General features: G+C 36.2%; 1 protein-coding gene across 1 annotated transcript in view; it reads right to left on the reverse strand.

Annotated features, from left to right (window-relative positions):
- Nucleotides 1-16,530, reverse strand: part of csmd2 (CUB and Sushi multiple domains 2) — a 991,046-nt gene that overhangs the window by 93,305 nt on the left and 881,211 nt on the right. The window contains exons 41-44 of the mRNA XM_051919055.1: nucleotides 14,701-14,910; nucleotides 10,407-10,595; nucleotides 5,154-5,331; nucleotides 461-606 (exon numbers count right to left, since the gene is read on the reverse strand). Coding sequence (XP_051775015.1) covers nucleotides 461-606; nucleotides 5,154-5,331; nucleotides 10,407-10,595; nucleotides 14,701-14,910 — 723 coding nt within the window. The remainder of the gene's footprint in view (nucleotides 1-460; nucleotides 607-5,153; nucleotides 5,332-10,406; nucleotides 10,596-14,700; nucleotides 14,911-16,530) is intronic.

Raw genomic sequence — 16,530 nt, forward strand, 5'->3', positions numbered from 1 at the left:
GCACAACATGAGTGTATGTGGTTGTGAGCATTAAGTATATCCTGCAATGGGCTGTGGCCACATTTAATTGTTAATGCTTACCTTGTGTTCCGTATTGGTTGGACAGGCAGCATCCCCTGAGACCCTGAACCACTTAAGTGTTTTATACAATGCACAAATACATACTTTGTACTCCAGATGATGAAAAATGTATAAACATATGCAGAGACAAACGTTTTGTCATGAAAATAATTACATTAATCCACATGATTTTTTTTTATTTGTCTGAGGTTTCTGTGAGCTTCCCAAAAAAATAACTATAAACAAATACATACAGAATGCACACTATTGCTTAAGGCATTTATTTCCATTTTGTCTTCCCCTAATGTTTAATGAGAAAAAGTAATGTGTGAAGTGGAGGATATCTGCTGACATTAATATCCTAGACACTGCAAAACTTAGGGAACTGGCAGGCACTTACCTTGATAACGAATTACAAAGAGACCACCATTAGCAGCATCGCTGTGAAAGCTGATTAAGATCTGATTGGAGGAACTGCTGACAGACTCCTTTACTGAATTACCGGTGAAAACTCCCAGCTTTGTAGCAGTTTCCTGTGGTCCATCCCTTTAACACACAGCACATATGAAAGTTGCCATTAGATTTATTCAAACTTACAAGATGGATGGGCATCTTGAAATTATTGTTCTGTTATCCTAATGATTTTACAAAACTTTGGTTTTGGATTAATGAATTACAAAAAGAAAGTGTCAAGCATAACATGCTTCAAATGTCTAATGTGCCAGAGTGAGAAAACTATGTCTATTTGAATAATCAAACTATTTTTAATTAATCAAAGACAATGTCCTTTTGTAGATGTAATCACTGGAACCCTTGTGAAACTTCTTCCTTGGTACCAGCAACTGACTTAATCATCGGCAAAATTTTGTTAGTTTCATCTCCCATCTCTAGAAGCATGTTCTTCCTCCTTGCATATTAACTCCCATTTTTAGCAGAACCTGAGTGACTAAGGTCATCACCATGAGATGATTGGAATGTGTTGAATTGTTATTGGAGAAAATATAAACAACAAGAATAAAATAAAGGAAATACACGAGTTAAACAAGGCTGCAGGAATAGTACATGACACTGTATACAGGGGATAACATTCAAAACTCAAGGACTTAAAACACACATTTATAAAAAAAAAAATGGGCAAACAGAATGAAAAAAAAACAAAACAACATCAATATTAAAAAAATAAATGATTTAAAAACAAATCATCTAGAAATGCCAAAAAGTAAAACAGTGAATAGTACTTTATAAAAATAAAACTAGGCTCTAAATTAAAAGCAGAAACTGTAGCTGAAATAAGAAGAAGAAAAGCAGAAACTGCATTATTAATACAATTGTTTTTTTTATTATTATAGAAGTGGTATTTTCACAATGAAACACTATTTGTGAAGTTATATCATTGGCTGTTGATGGTTTTCTTACAATTGCAAAACTGACTGCCTTAAAGAAATGTAAAAAAATAACTGAAAAGGAGAGGAAAAACAAGTCTCCATTCTGTTTGAAGATAGCAACTCTCATTTTGGAGAATGACAACAAACAATGAGTCACAGATCGGGCTGTTTAGGCCTTAGCCTAAGGTTTTACTTTGGGATTATTCCTGATCTTAAGATTTTATTTTAATTTCAAAAGCTTTGGTTTCTTTGATTTCCAGGTATTACATGTTTTGGATTTTAACTGATTTATCTCAGCCACTCTATTTCGACGTACCAACTTGCAATACAAAAAGTGGACTGTTTCCCCTTTCCTTTTCTCATTATTTCTGTCTGCTAGATCATGAGTGTTCCTGTAAAAATGTTTAAACTTAACTCAAGAATTATACTATTTTAAAAAGAAAACTAAGCAATAAGTTGAGTAAAACAGGCTCATACATAGAGCACTCCAAGTTCAACCTATACAGAATGCATCTGCCTGAACTGGGATACTCTTTGCTTTCACTCTGTTTGCCTCCAATTACTGATATAAAACAGTCTGAAACATTTGCCTTACTCAACAGGTCCTGCATGTCTCTGTTTCTCAATACGGTCTGTCTACGCAATCCCCACAGAACATCGCCATTCTGCCTGTGTACTAATTATTCCTTATTTTGCCAGCTGTGCTAACAATGGATGACATTTCGCAGTTCCTGATCTTAAGTTGTGTAAGAAGCTATGTGCAGTGGAACCTCGGTTCACGACCATAATTCGTTCCAAAACTCTGGTCGTAAACCAGTTTTGTAGTGAACTGAAGCAATTTCCCCCATAGGATTGTATGTAAATACAATTAATCCGCTCCAGACCATACGAACTGTATGTAAATATATATTTTTTTAAGTTTTTAAGCACAAATATAGTTAATTAAACCATAGAATACACAGCGTAATAGTAAACTAAATGTAAAAAAATTGAATAACACTGAGAAAACCCTCAACAACAGAGAAAACTAATACTGCAATAGTTTGCGCTATAGCGTTACCAACCGCTGGATAAAAACACTTTTTTTTTTTAATGAGTTTTAAGCACAGGGAAAAAAATGAACATTTGAAAAAATCCGTAATAAACCACCAAGAAAAGTAACATTGCAACAATGCACGCTACGAACCAATCGCTGTAAACAGAAGTGAAAACAAAACCAAGCCCAGTGCATTCTTTAACTGCCTTCCTACCTTAAGCAACCAGCCCCCTCTCTCTCGCGCTGCCTGTGTGTGTGCGTCTGTCTCTCTCGCGCTGCCTGTGTGTGTGTGTGCATGTCGCGCTCTCTCGCTCTCTCTCTCTCTCTCTTGCTTGCTGTACAGGAAATGCATAGGGAGAGACTGAACATGTACAAACCGAAAGGGAAACTGGCTTGTTCGTATACCGAGTGTGTGGTCGTGAACCGAGGCAAAAGTTTGGCGAACTTTTTGGTCGTAAACAGATTTGTACATGTACCGAGACGTTCGTGAACCGAGGTTCCACTGCATACCCATCCAAACTGCTCCTGGTACCCTCATATTCAAGAAGACATAGTTCTTTACAAAGCATCTTGGCTCAGCTCTCCTCTGGATATCTCCAGCTGTACTAACGCTTTGGGTTGTTGAGTGGCAGTTTTTAATTGAACTTAAATGTCTTTACATTTTGTTCACTCATCTCATTATTTGCATAAACAGTACTGTATAATGATTTTTGGTAAGTCACACTGAATAATGGTATTTAAAAAAAAATTAGTAATACAGTATTAATTTAGAATGGGGTACTGCAACTTCTAGCATGCTAATGACCTTTTCAATGGTAAAATATCGCACAAATGTACATTTAGTACTTTTTTCACTTCATTGTTTGTTCACCATTCACAGTTCTTAATACAATTCACTTTCTTTTTGACAGAACAAACTTAACTACTATATCCCTGATAAGATTGTGTGATTAATAGTATTCTTTATTCCTCCCTCTTTTAGCTTTTTTTCATAAGACTTACTGTTAATGATACTATATGTTATGCCAGTTGCCAATACTCAAAGCAGCCTGGCTGGATCTCAGCATAGACTCTGTTCCACCTACTTTTTTTTTTTTTAAATTTCATCCAGTGGATCATGAGCAACTACAAAGACATCGCTAAAGAGTACCAGAGATATGCATGCTTTCAAGTATCTGAAAACAAAAACAGTTTTCTATCATACTAAGAGTGTAAGTGAAATCAACAGCGTCATTTACCAAAATTACGAGAATATAAACAGGACCAACATGCTAAGACAATGAATTAATCGAGAAGCGGGAAGCTGTGACTTGTTAATCAAAACACCTAACGCAACAAGCACATGACTAACACCATGCAGGGTTTAAATCTGCAGTCTTAGACACAGAGTTAAAGTGTTGTGCTGAGTTTTACAGCGAAGCCTTCAGAACGTGAGGCGCAGTGCCTCTTGGAAAGCATTATCTAGCAACTCACAAACAAAATGCTGGGGACACACTTAAAATGAAATAACAAAAATAATATCTTTCCCAAACTAAAGAATCAATACCAAACATACATATGGCCATGCTCCTTGAAAATAATGTCTTAAAAATATTTACAACAAATGAACACAAAATAATTGATCTGAACATTATACATTTCTGTTAATCTGTTTCAATACATTATTTTTATCACCTTTATCGTTAACTGTAGAAACCTACTAGTTTCCGACCTCTTCTAATTTTCCAATAAACATGTACTACATTTTGCAAAAAATCCTTTTAAAAGTGCTTCACTGCTATCCAACAAAGAGAAGTTTGTTTGTTTGTTGCAGTATATTTCTTTAACACTTCACAATATCTGTTCAAAATATATCTTTTTGAAATTCAGTTTATATTTTTGCAGATTTCCTCCGCCAAAACTCACTGAATCTTACAATATCATCGGATCCTCTGTTGTGAACATTTTTTGAATTATTACAGAATTTCAGTTAAGGACACACTTTCTCTTGAGTAGCTGCTTTCACATACTGACTTAAAAGGAATTTTGTTGTTATTTCAATAAATCTTTGATTGTGTGCTCCACTGTTTTTTGGTTTTCCTATTTTATATTTGATTAATTAAAGTCACCTCTGGCTGTGATATCCCCATCTAAACTCACTTTTTATAAACATGTTGGTCACATTTCTGTAGTTTCACTAGCTTCCAGAATACATGAAAGCTCAGCCATTCAAAAAGCTCTTAAGGCAGATATAATGAAGACCAGTGGGGCAGCTAGCTATTGTAGTATCTTTCTTCTCCTTTTATTCTGCACTTGTGCTACTCCAGGAGTTCATCCCTCAACGTTAGGAGACATGACTTAAAAACAACCCTCTTTATTGGGATTTAAGTTATCTTGTATCTCTTGTCAGATATACAGCATTGAGCTTAGTATACTGTAGCATCTTTATACAGCATAGACTGTTTATGTATAAATGTTCACAGCTTTACTTTTTGTTTAATTTATTCTTACACATGAGTTTAGTTAAGTGAAATTAAACCTAACATGAATATGTCACTTACAGCATATTGTACAGGCCAAGTGAATAACAACAACACATATAAAGGTAAACGTGCACCTAGTAATTGAAAGGCTACCTTTGAAAGTACCCACAAACAGAAGATGACTAACATTCATCATGCTCTCTCTCTTACCAGATGGTGATGAAGTCATTGGGACTCTCAATTTGCAGCAGAGTAAAGTTAACACGGATCCCATAGCCAACAGCTGCTGTAACAAGCCAGAGACAGTCCACTGAAACGGGGTATTCGTTCGGAAAACCAGGGGAGTAAATCGTGCCATTAGGAGCAGTGATGTTTTCTCCACAGGGAACTGCAGATTGCATAAATAAAATAAAAATAAATAAATAAATAAAATTAGTTCTCATGAGGAACCAAATGATCATCCAAACTTGTTAGCATCAAGTCTTCTTTCTGCTAGTTGCACCAACAACAATTTAAACTGAGGCAGAAATGCATTCATTTTAACATGAAATGACAAAAGTTGAAGAAGCAGATTAAAGAAAGTAAATTCTCACTTTGTTCAGTGGCTCAAATGCTTACAAAATAGACAAGCAATGTTGTTTTTTTCTCTTTTCAAAGAAAACTCATTTTATCATTGTCAGAAAATATGTCTTATAGAATAATCTGTCAATCTGCTGAACATATCTGCTCCCCTTTCTGGTCTACTGAATCTATGCCTATTTATTTATTATTTATTTATTTATATCTAACAACCTTAACATGGCATATTATTCACAATTCCATGTTACTCACTTCAAAGTCAGGGTGGCTGGAACTTATACTTGCAGGATAGGGTGCCAGTGTGGAGGAGATATTACTTGACCCCGTCTAGTACATACTGTCATACATGTGGGCATTGGGAAGGTCTTGCAGTCACTGATTTTAAAGGTGCACCAAGGCTATTACAAAGGTCACCATGTGTATAACAACAGTTTCTGTTCCTGTTCCCACAAAAGACAAAGTCCAGCTCCACACATGACTGATGTCATGTCTGCTCCTTCCAACTCCATCACTTCCATTCCAAATGAAAAAAGATGACAGCAACAGGAAGTGGTCCTTTGAATGGTGCCACCAATGAGGAACAAGGCTCACTTACTCCTGTGTTGTTAAACTAAATGTTGTGTTTTGAAAAACCACACAATCTTAAACTAAACAGTGATTCCCAGATTGGGACTCCAATTTTTTTTACGACTTTATGTCCATTTATAAAATAACTATACCAACATTCACATTCACTAAAGGACAATTAGATGCCTGTCTGGATATAATGGCTTGAAACTCATTTGAAAAACAGTTGGAGTTTCAAATAATCATAGATAAAGTCCTAAAATGCACAGCATTTTCAACAATCTCAGATTATTCCCTGGCAACATTATGATGCAAGTATACATCTTCCGGAAAGTCCCACAGAATTACCTTTATTTGCTAATTCATTCTTGAGTTAAAATTTTCTACAAGCAAGTAATTGATTGGTGGCATTTATCTCAAATTCCAAATCAGAAATAGTAAATAAATAAAAAATAAAAATGGCTCCATGTAGTGCGTTCTGATTTGCATATTTTCTGATTTTGCCTCCAGGATTTTACAGCATATATTCTTAGCACATTTGTGAACTTTGGCTCCAGCTTACAACCCAAACAGCCAAAAACTGTCATTTCACATTCATCTAGGTATTAATATAGGAAACCTTATTACAGTGTAAGCAACTACAATTTTAACTGGGCAAAATGTAATGGGAAGCTGAACCCTTAGCATTGTAAATGATTCTCTAACAAGGAAATTGCAGTATCTCTCAGTAGCTTTCTGCAAATGCTTTCCTTTGTGTTACCAGAGACTAGTCTTTTACACCATCTGAGACACTTAATGTAAGCATTTACACAAAATAAATTGTGTTTTTTGTGTCTAATGGTTGTATTACTTATCACTGCTTAGTTCCATCTGAATCTGAAAAAAATAATCTTTTGTTCAATGGTTTGTTCCTGCCTTGCACCCTATGTTAGCTGGAATAGGCTCCAGCACCCTCTGTGACCCTAGTCAGGACTAAGCGGGTATGACAATGTTCAACCAATTTCAAAGCCAGACACAAAGAAGAACCTCAGTTCTTTCCAAACTCCACAGAAATATTGCAATTGTATCAAGATAAGAAAACCCCATAAAGCTGAAATTAACATTAAAAGAAATGTGTGCAATTTAATCAACAGTACTTTAATATCAACCAGTATATTAAACCATTCCACAATAGAAACAGTAGTGTTAAATTTTGAGCAATTTGAGAAATGTAATCATCAGTTTCAATAACTTAGAAAACAGAATAAAAAATATGGTGCAGGTGAGACAACTAAACAATAATTGAGTCTATGATAGTCTAATTAGGCATTACATTGTACACAAAAGAAAACTAATGGCAAAAGATACAATAGTCCAAAAGGACAAAAAGATAAATTAAACTGACAAAAAGAATCTAATTTATGAAAAAGATGAGGGTTCAAAACATTCAATTTCAACAAAGCTTTAACTTATGACAAAGGAAAGAGCTACTGTCTGAACCCAGCCTAGAAAAGTGATGGCTGCAAGCAAACAAACAAAAATAAATGCTTTCAGAACCGAAAGGTATTGGTGTTCAACTTTTTATTTCTCAATTCTATAACTGAATAAATGTTACAGAAAAGAGGCAAGGGAAGAAATAAACAACTGCTGAACAAAGCTCCAATTAAGCTCTTACTTAAGTGGCTTAAGAAGATGACTCTGAGAAAAAGTATGATTGGTAATAAGTGAACAGGGTGATGACAAAAAAATAAAAATAAAAAGAAAGGAGGGGAAATAGGCAGATCTTGGAACCTGAGGATGTAATGTACTGAAAAATGATGGGGTAGCCCTCCTTTGTGAATTTCCCCTTGGGATTAATAAAGTATCTATCTATCTATCTATCTATCTATCTATCTATCTATCTATCTATCTATCTATCTATCTATCTATCTATCTATCTATCTATCTATCTATCTATCTATCTATCTATCTATCTATCTATCTATCTATCTATCTATCTATCTATCTATCTATCTATCTATCCTTCCAGCTGACCATACATCAATATTACAGCAAGAACTGATATTTGATTTACTGCCTAAGGGTAGCATCAATGGTTTCTAGAAACTAACACTGAGCATCTCCCTAACATGGGTTTTGATTTTTGCATTTGTTTTTCTAACATTACCTGGCCATAGCCCTTGGTCTGTGGTTAGAGTTGGTTATGTTAAACTATATGTATACAGTAATACTAAGTAACATTGCCACAGAAGACCCCAACTGGACATTCACTTTCACATTATGTCAGTACTTGCAAACTCCATGGGTTGGCCACTATTTTTACATAAATAATTATGTCCATCTCTTTATGTCTATACTTTCAAAAGAGAATTACAGCAAACCATCTGACCATTCAAATTGACTTTTATGCAGGAAGAGCTTGTTATTAGTTATTTCGGATTTACTAATATGTCATTCAACAAAAATTGAATCTGAAAGACAGTCTCCTCAAATGCTATTTTTATAATACATTTGCACTTTTAGAGATTGTTAGTAAACATTTTCTTTAATGTATTGTTTTATTGAACTTATTTTCTCAAATGAGGTGCCCTATAATAAGACCACTTAAAACCAATTTAACCTGCTAAAAAGCTGAAAAGAGCTGTGCTGCAGATATCCAAATGCGAGAACCTTTTACTCCTCATATGAACATTATCACTCTTCAATTCAGCTAATTTTTTAAAAGCCAATATGCCAGTCATGGTGGGAGGCATTAGGAAATAAATAAAAGTACCAGACATGCATAAATGGATGAGGCAGTACTAAATAAATAAATAAATAAATGCATAGATTTTTTGACAGCCATGCTGTAACTCCGGCAAAGATGAGCCTGGTGGCAGGGGGTGTTGGGGGTTGGAGGGCGTTGCTAAAAAGTCTCTACTGTGTTCGGACACAGAGGCAGAAAACACTAAATTATTTGCTGATTTCAGACATGCTCCATTGAACCCCTGCTCTCTAACATTAGAGAGCAATAATGCTTTTGGAATCTTTCCACCTCCCAGTGAATCCAGTGGCAGGCAGCCAGAGCAAGCCATCAAATAGGGAAATGCTGTCAAGTATCCAGCAGAAAGGCAATAATGAAATTAGACTTAATTTACTGAGAGCTGGAAGTGATTCATCTTTGTCAGAAAAGCTAAAGAGGGCAGAAATGGGAGGAGGAAGGCGAAGGGCAAATATATATATTCCAGTTCATACTGAATGGAGAGAGGACAGTGTGACACTGATGGGCAATTCTCTCTCTTATGCAGCAGAAACATTAGTTTCATCTGTGGTGTGGGATAGCTATAATATAACACAATAAAAAATAAGGGATTGTTGATGAGTTTGAAAAAGGAAAAAAAAAAGGAAACAGGAAGTATACTTTGTCATTAATGCACATTTATAGTCCAAAAATACTAAGTATACTTATTGAGAAACTGCAAAACAAGGTAATCTCATTTGGAACATGCTTCTCCACAACAAACTTGAACAAGTTAGTTAAATGTTAGGAATATTTCAGTGTGACAGAGTTTCTGTCATTTTTTAGGAATTACTTAAAAACAATTATTCTACCTTGTAAATTACCTAAACTCATGCCATTACAGAGAAAGCCACTCAACGTTTTGCTCAGCAACTGCCACCTGCTGGCATAATACTACTGTGTAAATTATGGCACTTTAAATGAGTATTACCAAGTCATCAGAAAAATATAAAACAATAAGTCTAACAATGTTAGCAGGTACATAATTTATCATTACTTGGAAACTCCACTTAAGCTTGAATTATCATTTGCTGACCTCTGCAAAGTCATTACCCGCTAATATGAGGGGTCATTACCAGTAATCTATCATGCATCCCCTCTCCCCCCGAAATGAAGGTGTCATTACCTGCCCTCAAGTGAGTGACATGTTATCACTCATCTTTAATGTGTCATTACCCCTAACGTCTCATTATCTGCCCTCCTCTAGTGTTATTACCCTTTGCAAAATCTGTCATTTACCCCTTTATATTTGATTACATGCCCTTATGAGCAGATATTATTGCCCCTAAAAAAATCGTTACCCTTTGCAACCTTAGCATCTAAGATCTGCCACTTTAAACTGCCAGAACCTGCACACCAGTCTTTAAGGTATATTCTTCACATGGTCTCAAATTCTATTGCTTTTGGTTGTTTTAACTAGACACCACAAAATTAATTATCTCAAAGTTGTAAGTGGCCGCTTAGAAATGCTTCCTGTCATAATTAATAATACCAGTTTATTGCGGTTTTCTAAATGATCAACTCAATTATTAGTAGAAATGAAGTATCTTTCTTCCTACCTTCACATCTGGGGAAGGGATGATCCCAGTTACGGTTGGTGCCATGCTGACATGTCAGAATTGCATATCCCAGAAGCTGGTACCCTGGTAAGCATTCAAAAGAGATGGATTGGCCCACATTGTAACCAGCACCACTGACCACACCATTGGCAAACGGCTCTGGATCTGGGCACTCCTGAAGTTCATAAGCTGATAGTGCAAAGAGAAAAAAAGGAAAATAATTATATAGATTTAGATCTATAGGACATCTGGAAATTAAAATAAAACTCTAATGACAATAAGCTTAGAAAGAAAAGCCCGCTTTATGTTTTGTTAAATTTTTTAAGCAGCATCATGTTTTGTTGAATATTACAAATTGATATGACATGGTAGAAAAAAAAGAATTCAGAACATTACACTTATTTTTATTGCATAACAACCTGGGTTTCTCTGTCTTCATTAAACACCCAATTAATGTACAGAAGGTAAAGGACAGCAGTATACCTTGTATGAATAAATGAATAATACCTTCTATAAATAAATCGATAATACTAACTCTTATTAATGGGGGAAAACTCACAGTGCATTTCATTTTCATTTGTTGACTGTATATACCGATCAGCCGCAACGTTCACCCCCCCCAGCCTAATATAGTGTAGGTCCATCTTGATCGAATTGAGACCAGGGGAATTTGGAGGCCAAGTGAACACCTTGACCTGTTTGTCATGTTCCTCAAACCATTCCGGAACATTTTCTGCTGTATATCAGGGCACATTATCCTACTTAAAGAGGCCACTGCCACCAAAGAATATCATTGCCATGAAGGAGTGTATGTGGTCTGCAAAAATATTTAGGTAGGTGGTACATGTCAAAGTAACATCCACATGAATATCAGGACCCTAGCAGAACTTAGGCAAAAGCATCACACTGCCTTCGTTGGATTGCTATCTTCCCATAGCACATCTTGCTGCCATCTCTTCCCTAGGTAAATGAAGTACATGCACCTGGCTGTCCACATGATCTTAAAGAAATCATGATTCAACAGACCAGTCCACCTTCTTCCACTGCTCCAAAGTCCAGTTCTGACACTCATGTGCCCATTGTAGGTGCTCTGGGCAGTGGATGGGGGACAGTATGGGCACTCTAACCGTTCTGGTGATAAGCAGCCACATATGCAGCAAGCTGTGATGTACTCTGTGTTCTGACACCCTTCTCTCATGCCCAGCATTAGGTTTTTTGGCAATTTAAATTACAGTAGCTCTTCTATGTGATCAGACCAGATGGGCTAGCCTTCTTTTCACCCTATACATCAATGAGCCTTGGGCTGCCATGACCCTGTCACCAGTTCAACAGTTGTGCTTCCTTGGACCACTTTTGGTAGGTACTAACCACTCCACAAGCCTTGCCGTTTGGGAGATGTATTGACCCAGTCATCTAGCCATCACAGTTTAGCCCTTCTCAAATCCACTCAGATCTTTATGCTTGCACAGTATTTCTTCTTCCAACACATCACCTTCAAAAACTGACTGTTGCTGCCTAATATATCCCACCCTTTGACAGGTGCCATTGTAATGAGATACTCAATGTTATTCACTTCACCTGTCCATGGTTTTAATGTTGTGTCTGATCAGTGTATACAGTAGTTAAACATTATTGAAAATTTCTCATACACATCACCTTCATCAAGTTAAGGCTACAAAAATAACACAACATAACATTCTTAAAACTATGTAATCTAATGCAGGTTTCTGATGTGGTCAGGACCTAACCCTACAGAATCAAATTTAAGCCAAGAATGATCCATGGATGGGACACCAGTTCACTGCAGTTCCCATTCACACACACTAATTAACAGTGACAACTGAGAATTGATAGTCCAGCACACACATCTGTGGGACTGGGAGGAAAGTGCCACATGGACAGTGAATGGGTACAAGATTTGAAACCTGGATGCAAGATCTTAGGGGCAGGGACACTACCCTCCTGTTCTGCCAACCCTATTATAATACATTATTAATGTATAAAGATAGTAAATATATAAAGTTATAAAAATAGTAAATATATTACAAATATTAAAGGAAAAATAAAAAAAATAAAGATAGTAAATATATAATGGTAGTAAAAACTGAATTAAACTAATAAACTTACCACTTCTATATTACTTATTTTATTTTGGTGCAGGCAGTAGGGAAGACCTCCATATTACAACTGAAAATGGAGTTAGTAAAATGAGTCACTTAGGCACCAAATGAACAATGTGTCCTTACAGGATTATTTTCCAAAAAGCCTCTCAACTTCCTGCCCAGATCACCAATGGAGCTGTCCGACCTGACTTAATTTACTGGTTGCTGTAAATGATATCCATGTTTCTGCAACCTTTATTAAATCTGCAATGAAAATGATGCGATTTTCTGCAACCGAGGACGAGAGTGAAGACCAAGAAGAGACTATTACATCAGCCTAATTGTTTTGTCAGATTTAGATACAGATATTAAGATTTCTCTCAGCGGAGTGCTTTAAGAAACTGTGTCAGAAGGATAAACAAAGCCAAACTGAAGCAACCATATCCTAGGGACAAGTAGCAGAATGCATTTATACCCATTTGAATTCACCAATCATGTTCAATTACATCAGTCTTTCTTCAAAAATCTTTTGGAGAGAGAGAGAGAGAGAGAGAGAGAGATGGTGGCATGGAAGCGCATTCGCTGTCTTTAATATTACTGATTAGAGTTAACTTAATATAGGCTTCCACTCACATTATAAAGGGAGTGTATGTGTGACCAAGATAGAGAATGAGAGGCAGTCCCAAGAATTAATCTGCAGCCCCAAGGGCTCTTACATTATTCTTCACAAGCCTGTGCTCTAGCTTTGCAGACAATGACTAAGCAACCAGTCACTTCTCTAACAGGTACAGGAAAAATAGGGATGGAATCTAATCTTTTCACCTTTTCTCCATATTCCTAGAACTAAAATGGTGAACTAAAAATGCTATAGTTTTATTACTCAGGTAACCTCATTCTAATAGAATGTATTCATTTTGAACAGACACTTAATCAGAAGAAAAAGTTCAATACCATCCTAAGGCACTTTACAGGTATGTTACAATTGCTTAAATATTTCTGGGCCTGAAAGAAAGACTTATTAGGCGCACGTGGTCACGATTCCCATGGCAGGGAGGAAATCTGCAACTTTGTGTTTTATGTCTAATAAGCAACCTTGATTTTACAGAATGCTCTTTACAAAGCACTTTCACAAGTACATTTCGAGTTCTTCTGACTCAGAATGATGCGAAAGAAGTGCATTTATTAAATACAAGAGGAACAAGTAAGGGATGAGTAGAGGACAAACAGAAAATTACACACAAAACAAGAACCTGTGCCTCTCTAGAACCATCTGTCTTGAATCTGACAGTGTGGCTCTCTCATTTGCCCAGTACCACAATGAAAAATTCTCCTCAAATCCTTCACGCTATTTTTCTTCCTCCTGACAATGATTGCAAACAAGGTTGAGAGTAAAGACCAAGAGGAGACTATTACATCAGGCTAATTGTTTCTGTCAGATTTAGATACAGATATTAAGATTGCTGGTTTAAACCTGTCAGAGCCACTTTAGACCAAGTTCTGGAGTTATACACATAGTCTGAGGAGGCTTTGCTTTTGAAATGGAGACCCCAGAATAGAGCTCCTTCTAGAGGACACAGGTTTCATACTACCTGAGCCCTCAGTTACCTATAAGAGACTATGTCTCCAGGACAGCCCTCTCTGCTGCTTGCCTATATAAGAGGCAATCAAGTCCCTAATCTCCCAGTCTCTATGAACCTCTTCTTTGGTTCCTCTGCCTGTAGTACTTTGAAAACAATTCGGTTCATCTACAGGGCCTACTGTCATCTGACTGGGCAAATGCATTGCCCCTGTTAGTGCATCCTTCTAGCTCTATTACTGGGCTTTATCAAGATGTTCCCTTACCCAGTTCTTACACTCGTACTTAAAAGGCAAATGATTCAATGAAATAAACATTGTAACCAATTCCACTTCAAATGTTTCATCTTAAACCAGTTGTCAGTAGGTATAGTAAAAGATTAGCCATCTGCAAACTGACACCACAGCTCTTGGTGCAAAGACAGACAATGAAGAAAATTTTATGTGCTTCAATCACTTAAATTTGTCAATAAAGACAGAAGGTGCATTAATTAAAGTGTTCTTAATTGATATTATTCATTTAATTCTTCATCCTGTAAAGTAACAGCAAAAGCACAATCACCTACATGAGAATCCAGGGGTGACAAAAAAGGTTAAACTGTGAAGCTTGCTCTTACCTTGGTAATCAAATTTAAAGCCCGGTTTGTTTTGTGAGTGGTCACTGTGGAAGTAAATAGTTGTCTCATGGGAGGTGGTGAGAAGAGATGGAGGCAGTTCAGGGCCACTAAACCGGCCAATCACAGCGCTGGTGTCAAAAGGGCCATTTCGGATCTCTATGAAATCATGGTTTGCCTCTGTAGAGAAGTTGCTAAATTGAATATGAGCCCCTAAAAAATGTTATTAAAAAAGAGTTAGCAACAAAACTTTTGAGCAACTGCCTTTATGTTTTAAAATTTCATTTTGTTTTAGTCTTACTTAAATTTACTTTGGTGAAAAAAAATGAGGCACTGCACACCGGTTTATGATACTGAATGTAAAGGAGAGCTAAAGCAGGAAACTGAAAACATTTGTCCCAGTTGTGATACATGGAGATTTTATGACATTGCTAAACATGCTCTCAAGTTTAAGGTGGAGACCTTTACATATCCTTTGCAGTGCCCTTCAAATACATGAATGTACAGAACATTTAAGTTATCATGAAATAATGAATAAAAAGCCACTTTGAAATCACATACACCTTCTTATTTAAACAAGCTGTCTAAACCTTTTTCCTATAGACACATTTCAATATACTGCATACAGCAAGGTTTCCATTTAAAATTTCAACATTTTTGAGACAAGATGTTGTACAGTTTGTTTTCCTCCAAAGAGAGCTTTACAGCTGGTGTGTCACAAAAGTCTACCATAAAAAAAATATAATTTCTATTTCTGCTTCAAAGCATGCAAACCTGGGAGTACACTTTTTTTTATTTTTGACATACAGTTTACAAAATGGATGACATGATAGCCTATATTAAGGATACCTCTCAGGCATTTGGGACACTATTCATACTTGTACACTTTCACAAACAGGATTATAATGTATTACTCAAATGAAAATGAGATGGTAATTTACTTCTGTCTCTGTTTACTATTTATACTCAGGCTGGTAGTGAAACAGGTAAGCAAAATTTCATCATTATTTTGATTAGACAACACAATGGGTTCGTTATATAAATCCATTGTTTTAAGCTTCAAAACATTTTGAGATTCACTGGTTTGAAACCCACCAACAGAGGTCCTATTTAGTTGGAAATATCAGGTTTCACCCATCTACCCAAACATTTTCTGAACAAAGAATGTCTCTGACAGGTTGTAGGGAGTTTAGATTAAATTAGATTTAACTGAACACAGTACAAGTGCCATGACAATGACATGCAGTTTTGCATAGAGGGAAAAAACTTTATTTGTCACCAGAGGAAATCTGTCTTTTTACAGAAGCTCTTAAACATGTAAATAGAAAAATAAATAAATAAATATACACACACACACTTTAGTCTGAACACACACTAGAATGACTATAAAGCAATAAAACTAAAAAGAAAGAAAGGATTTGACGTGGCTGTCACAGTTACTGTGAGGCATTATGCAGATGTATTGCTGTTGGTAAAAAAGAGCCCCAGTAGTGTTTCTTCACACACTTCTGTTGAAAAATTCGTTGGCTGAAATTACTCACTTTTAGTGTGTCAGAGAGGGGATCTGCAGCATTGTTCATAATGGCAATCAGTTTTGTTTTAATTCTTTCCTTCACAACTACCTCCAGTGTGTCCAGAGTGTCTCAGATAACTGTGCTTGCCCTTTTAATTAGCTTTTTGATTTGATGGACCTCTTTTGAAGTGATGTTACCAGCCCAGAACACCAGAGCATAGAAAATTGCACTGGTCATCATGTAGTTATAGAAAGTTTGAAAAATGTCACTTCCCACATTAAAGGAACACAATCTCCTAAGAAAAAAAGGGCCTTCTCTG

Source organism: Erpetoichthys calabaricus, chromosome 14 (genome assembly GCF_900747795.2).
Source record: "Erpetoichthys calabaricus chromosome 14, fErpCal1.3, whole genome shotgun sequence".
NCBI classification, from domain to species: Eukaryota; Metazoa; Chordata; class Cladistia; order Polypteriformes; family Polypteridae; genus Erpetoichthys; species Erpetoichthys calabaricus.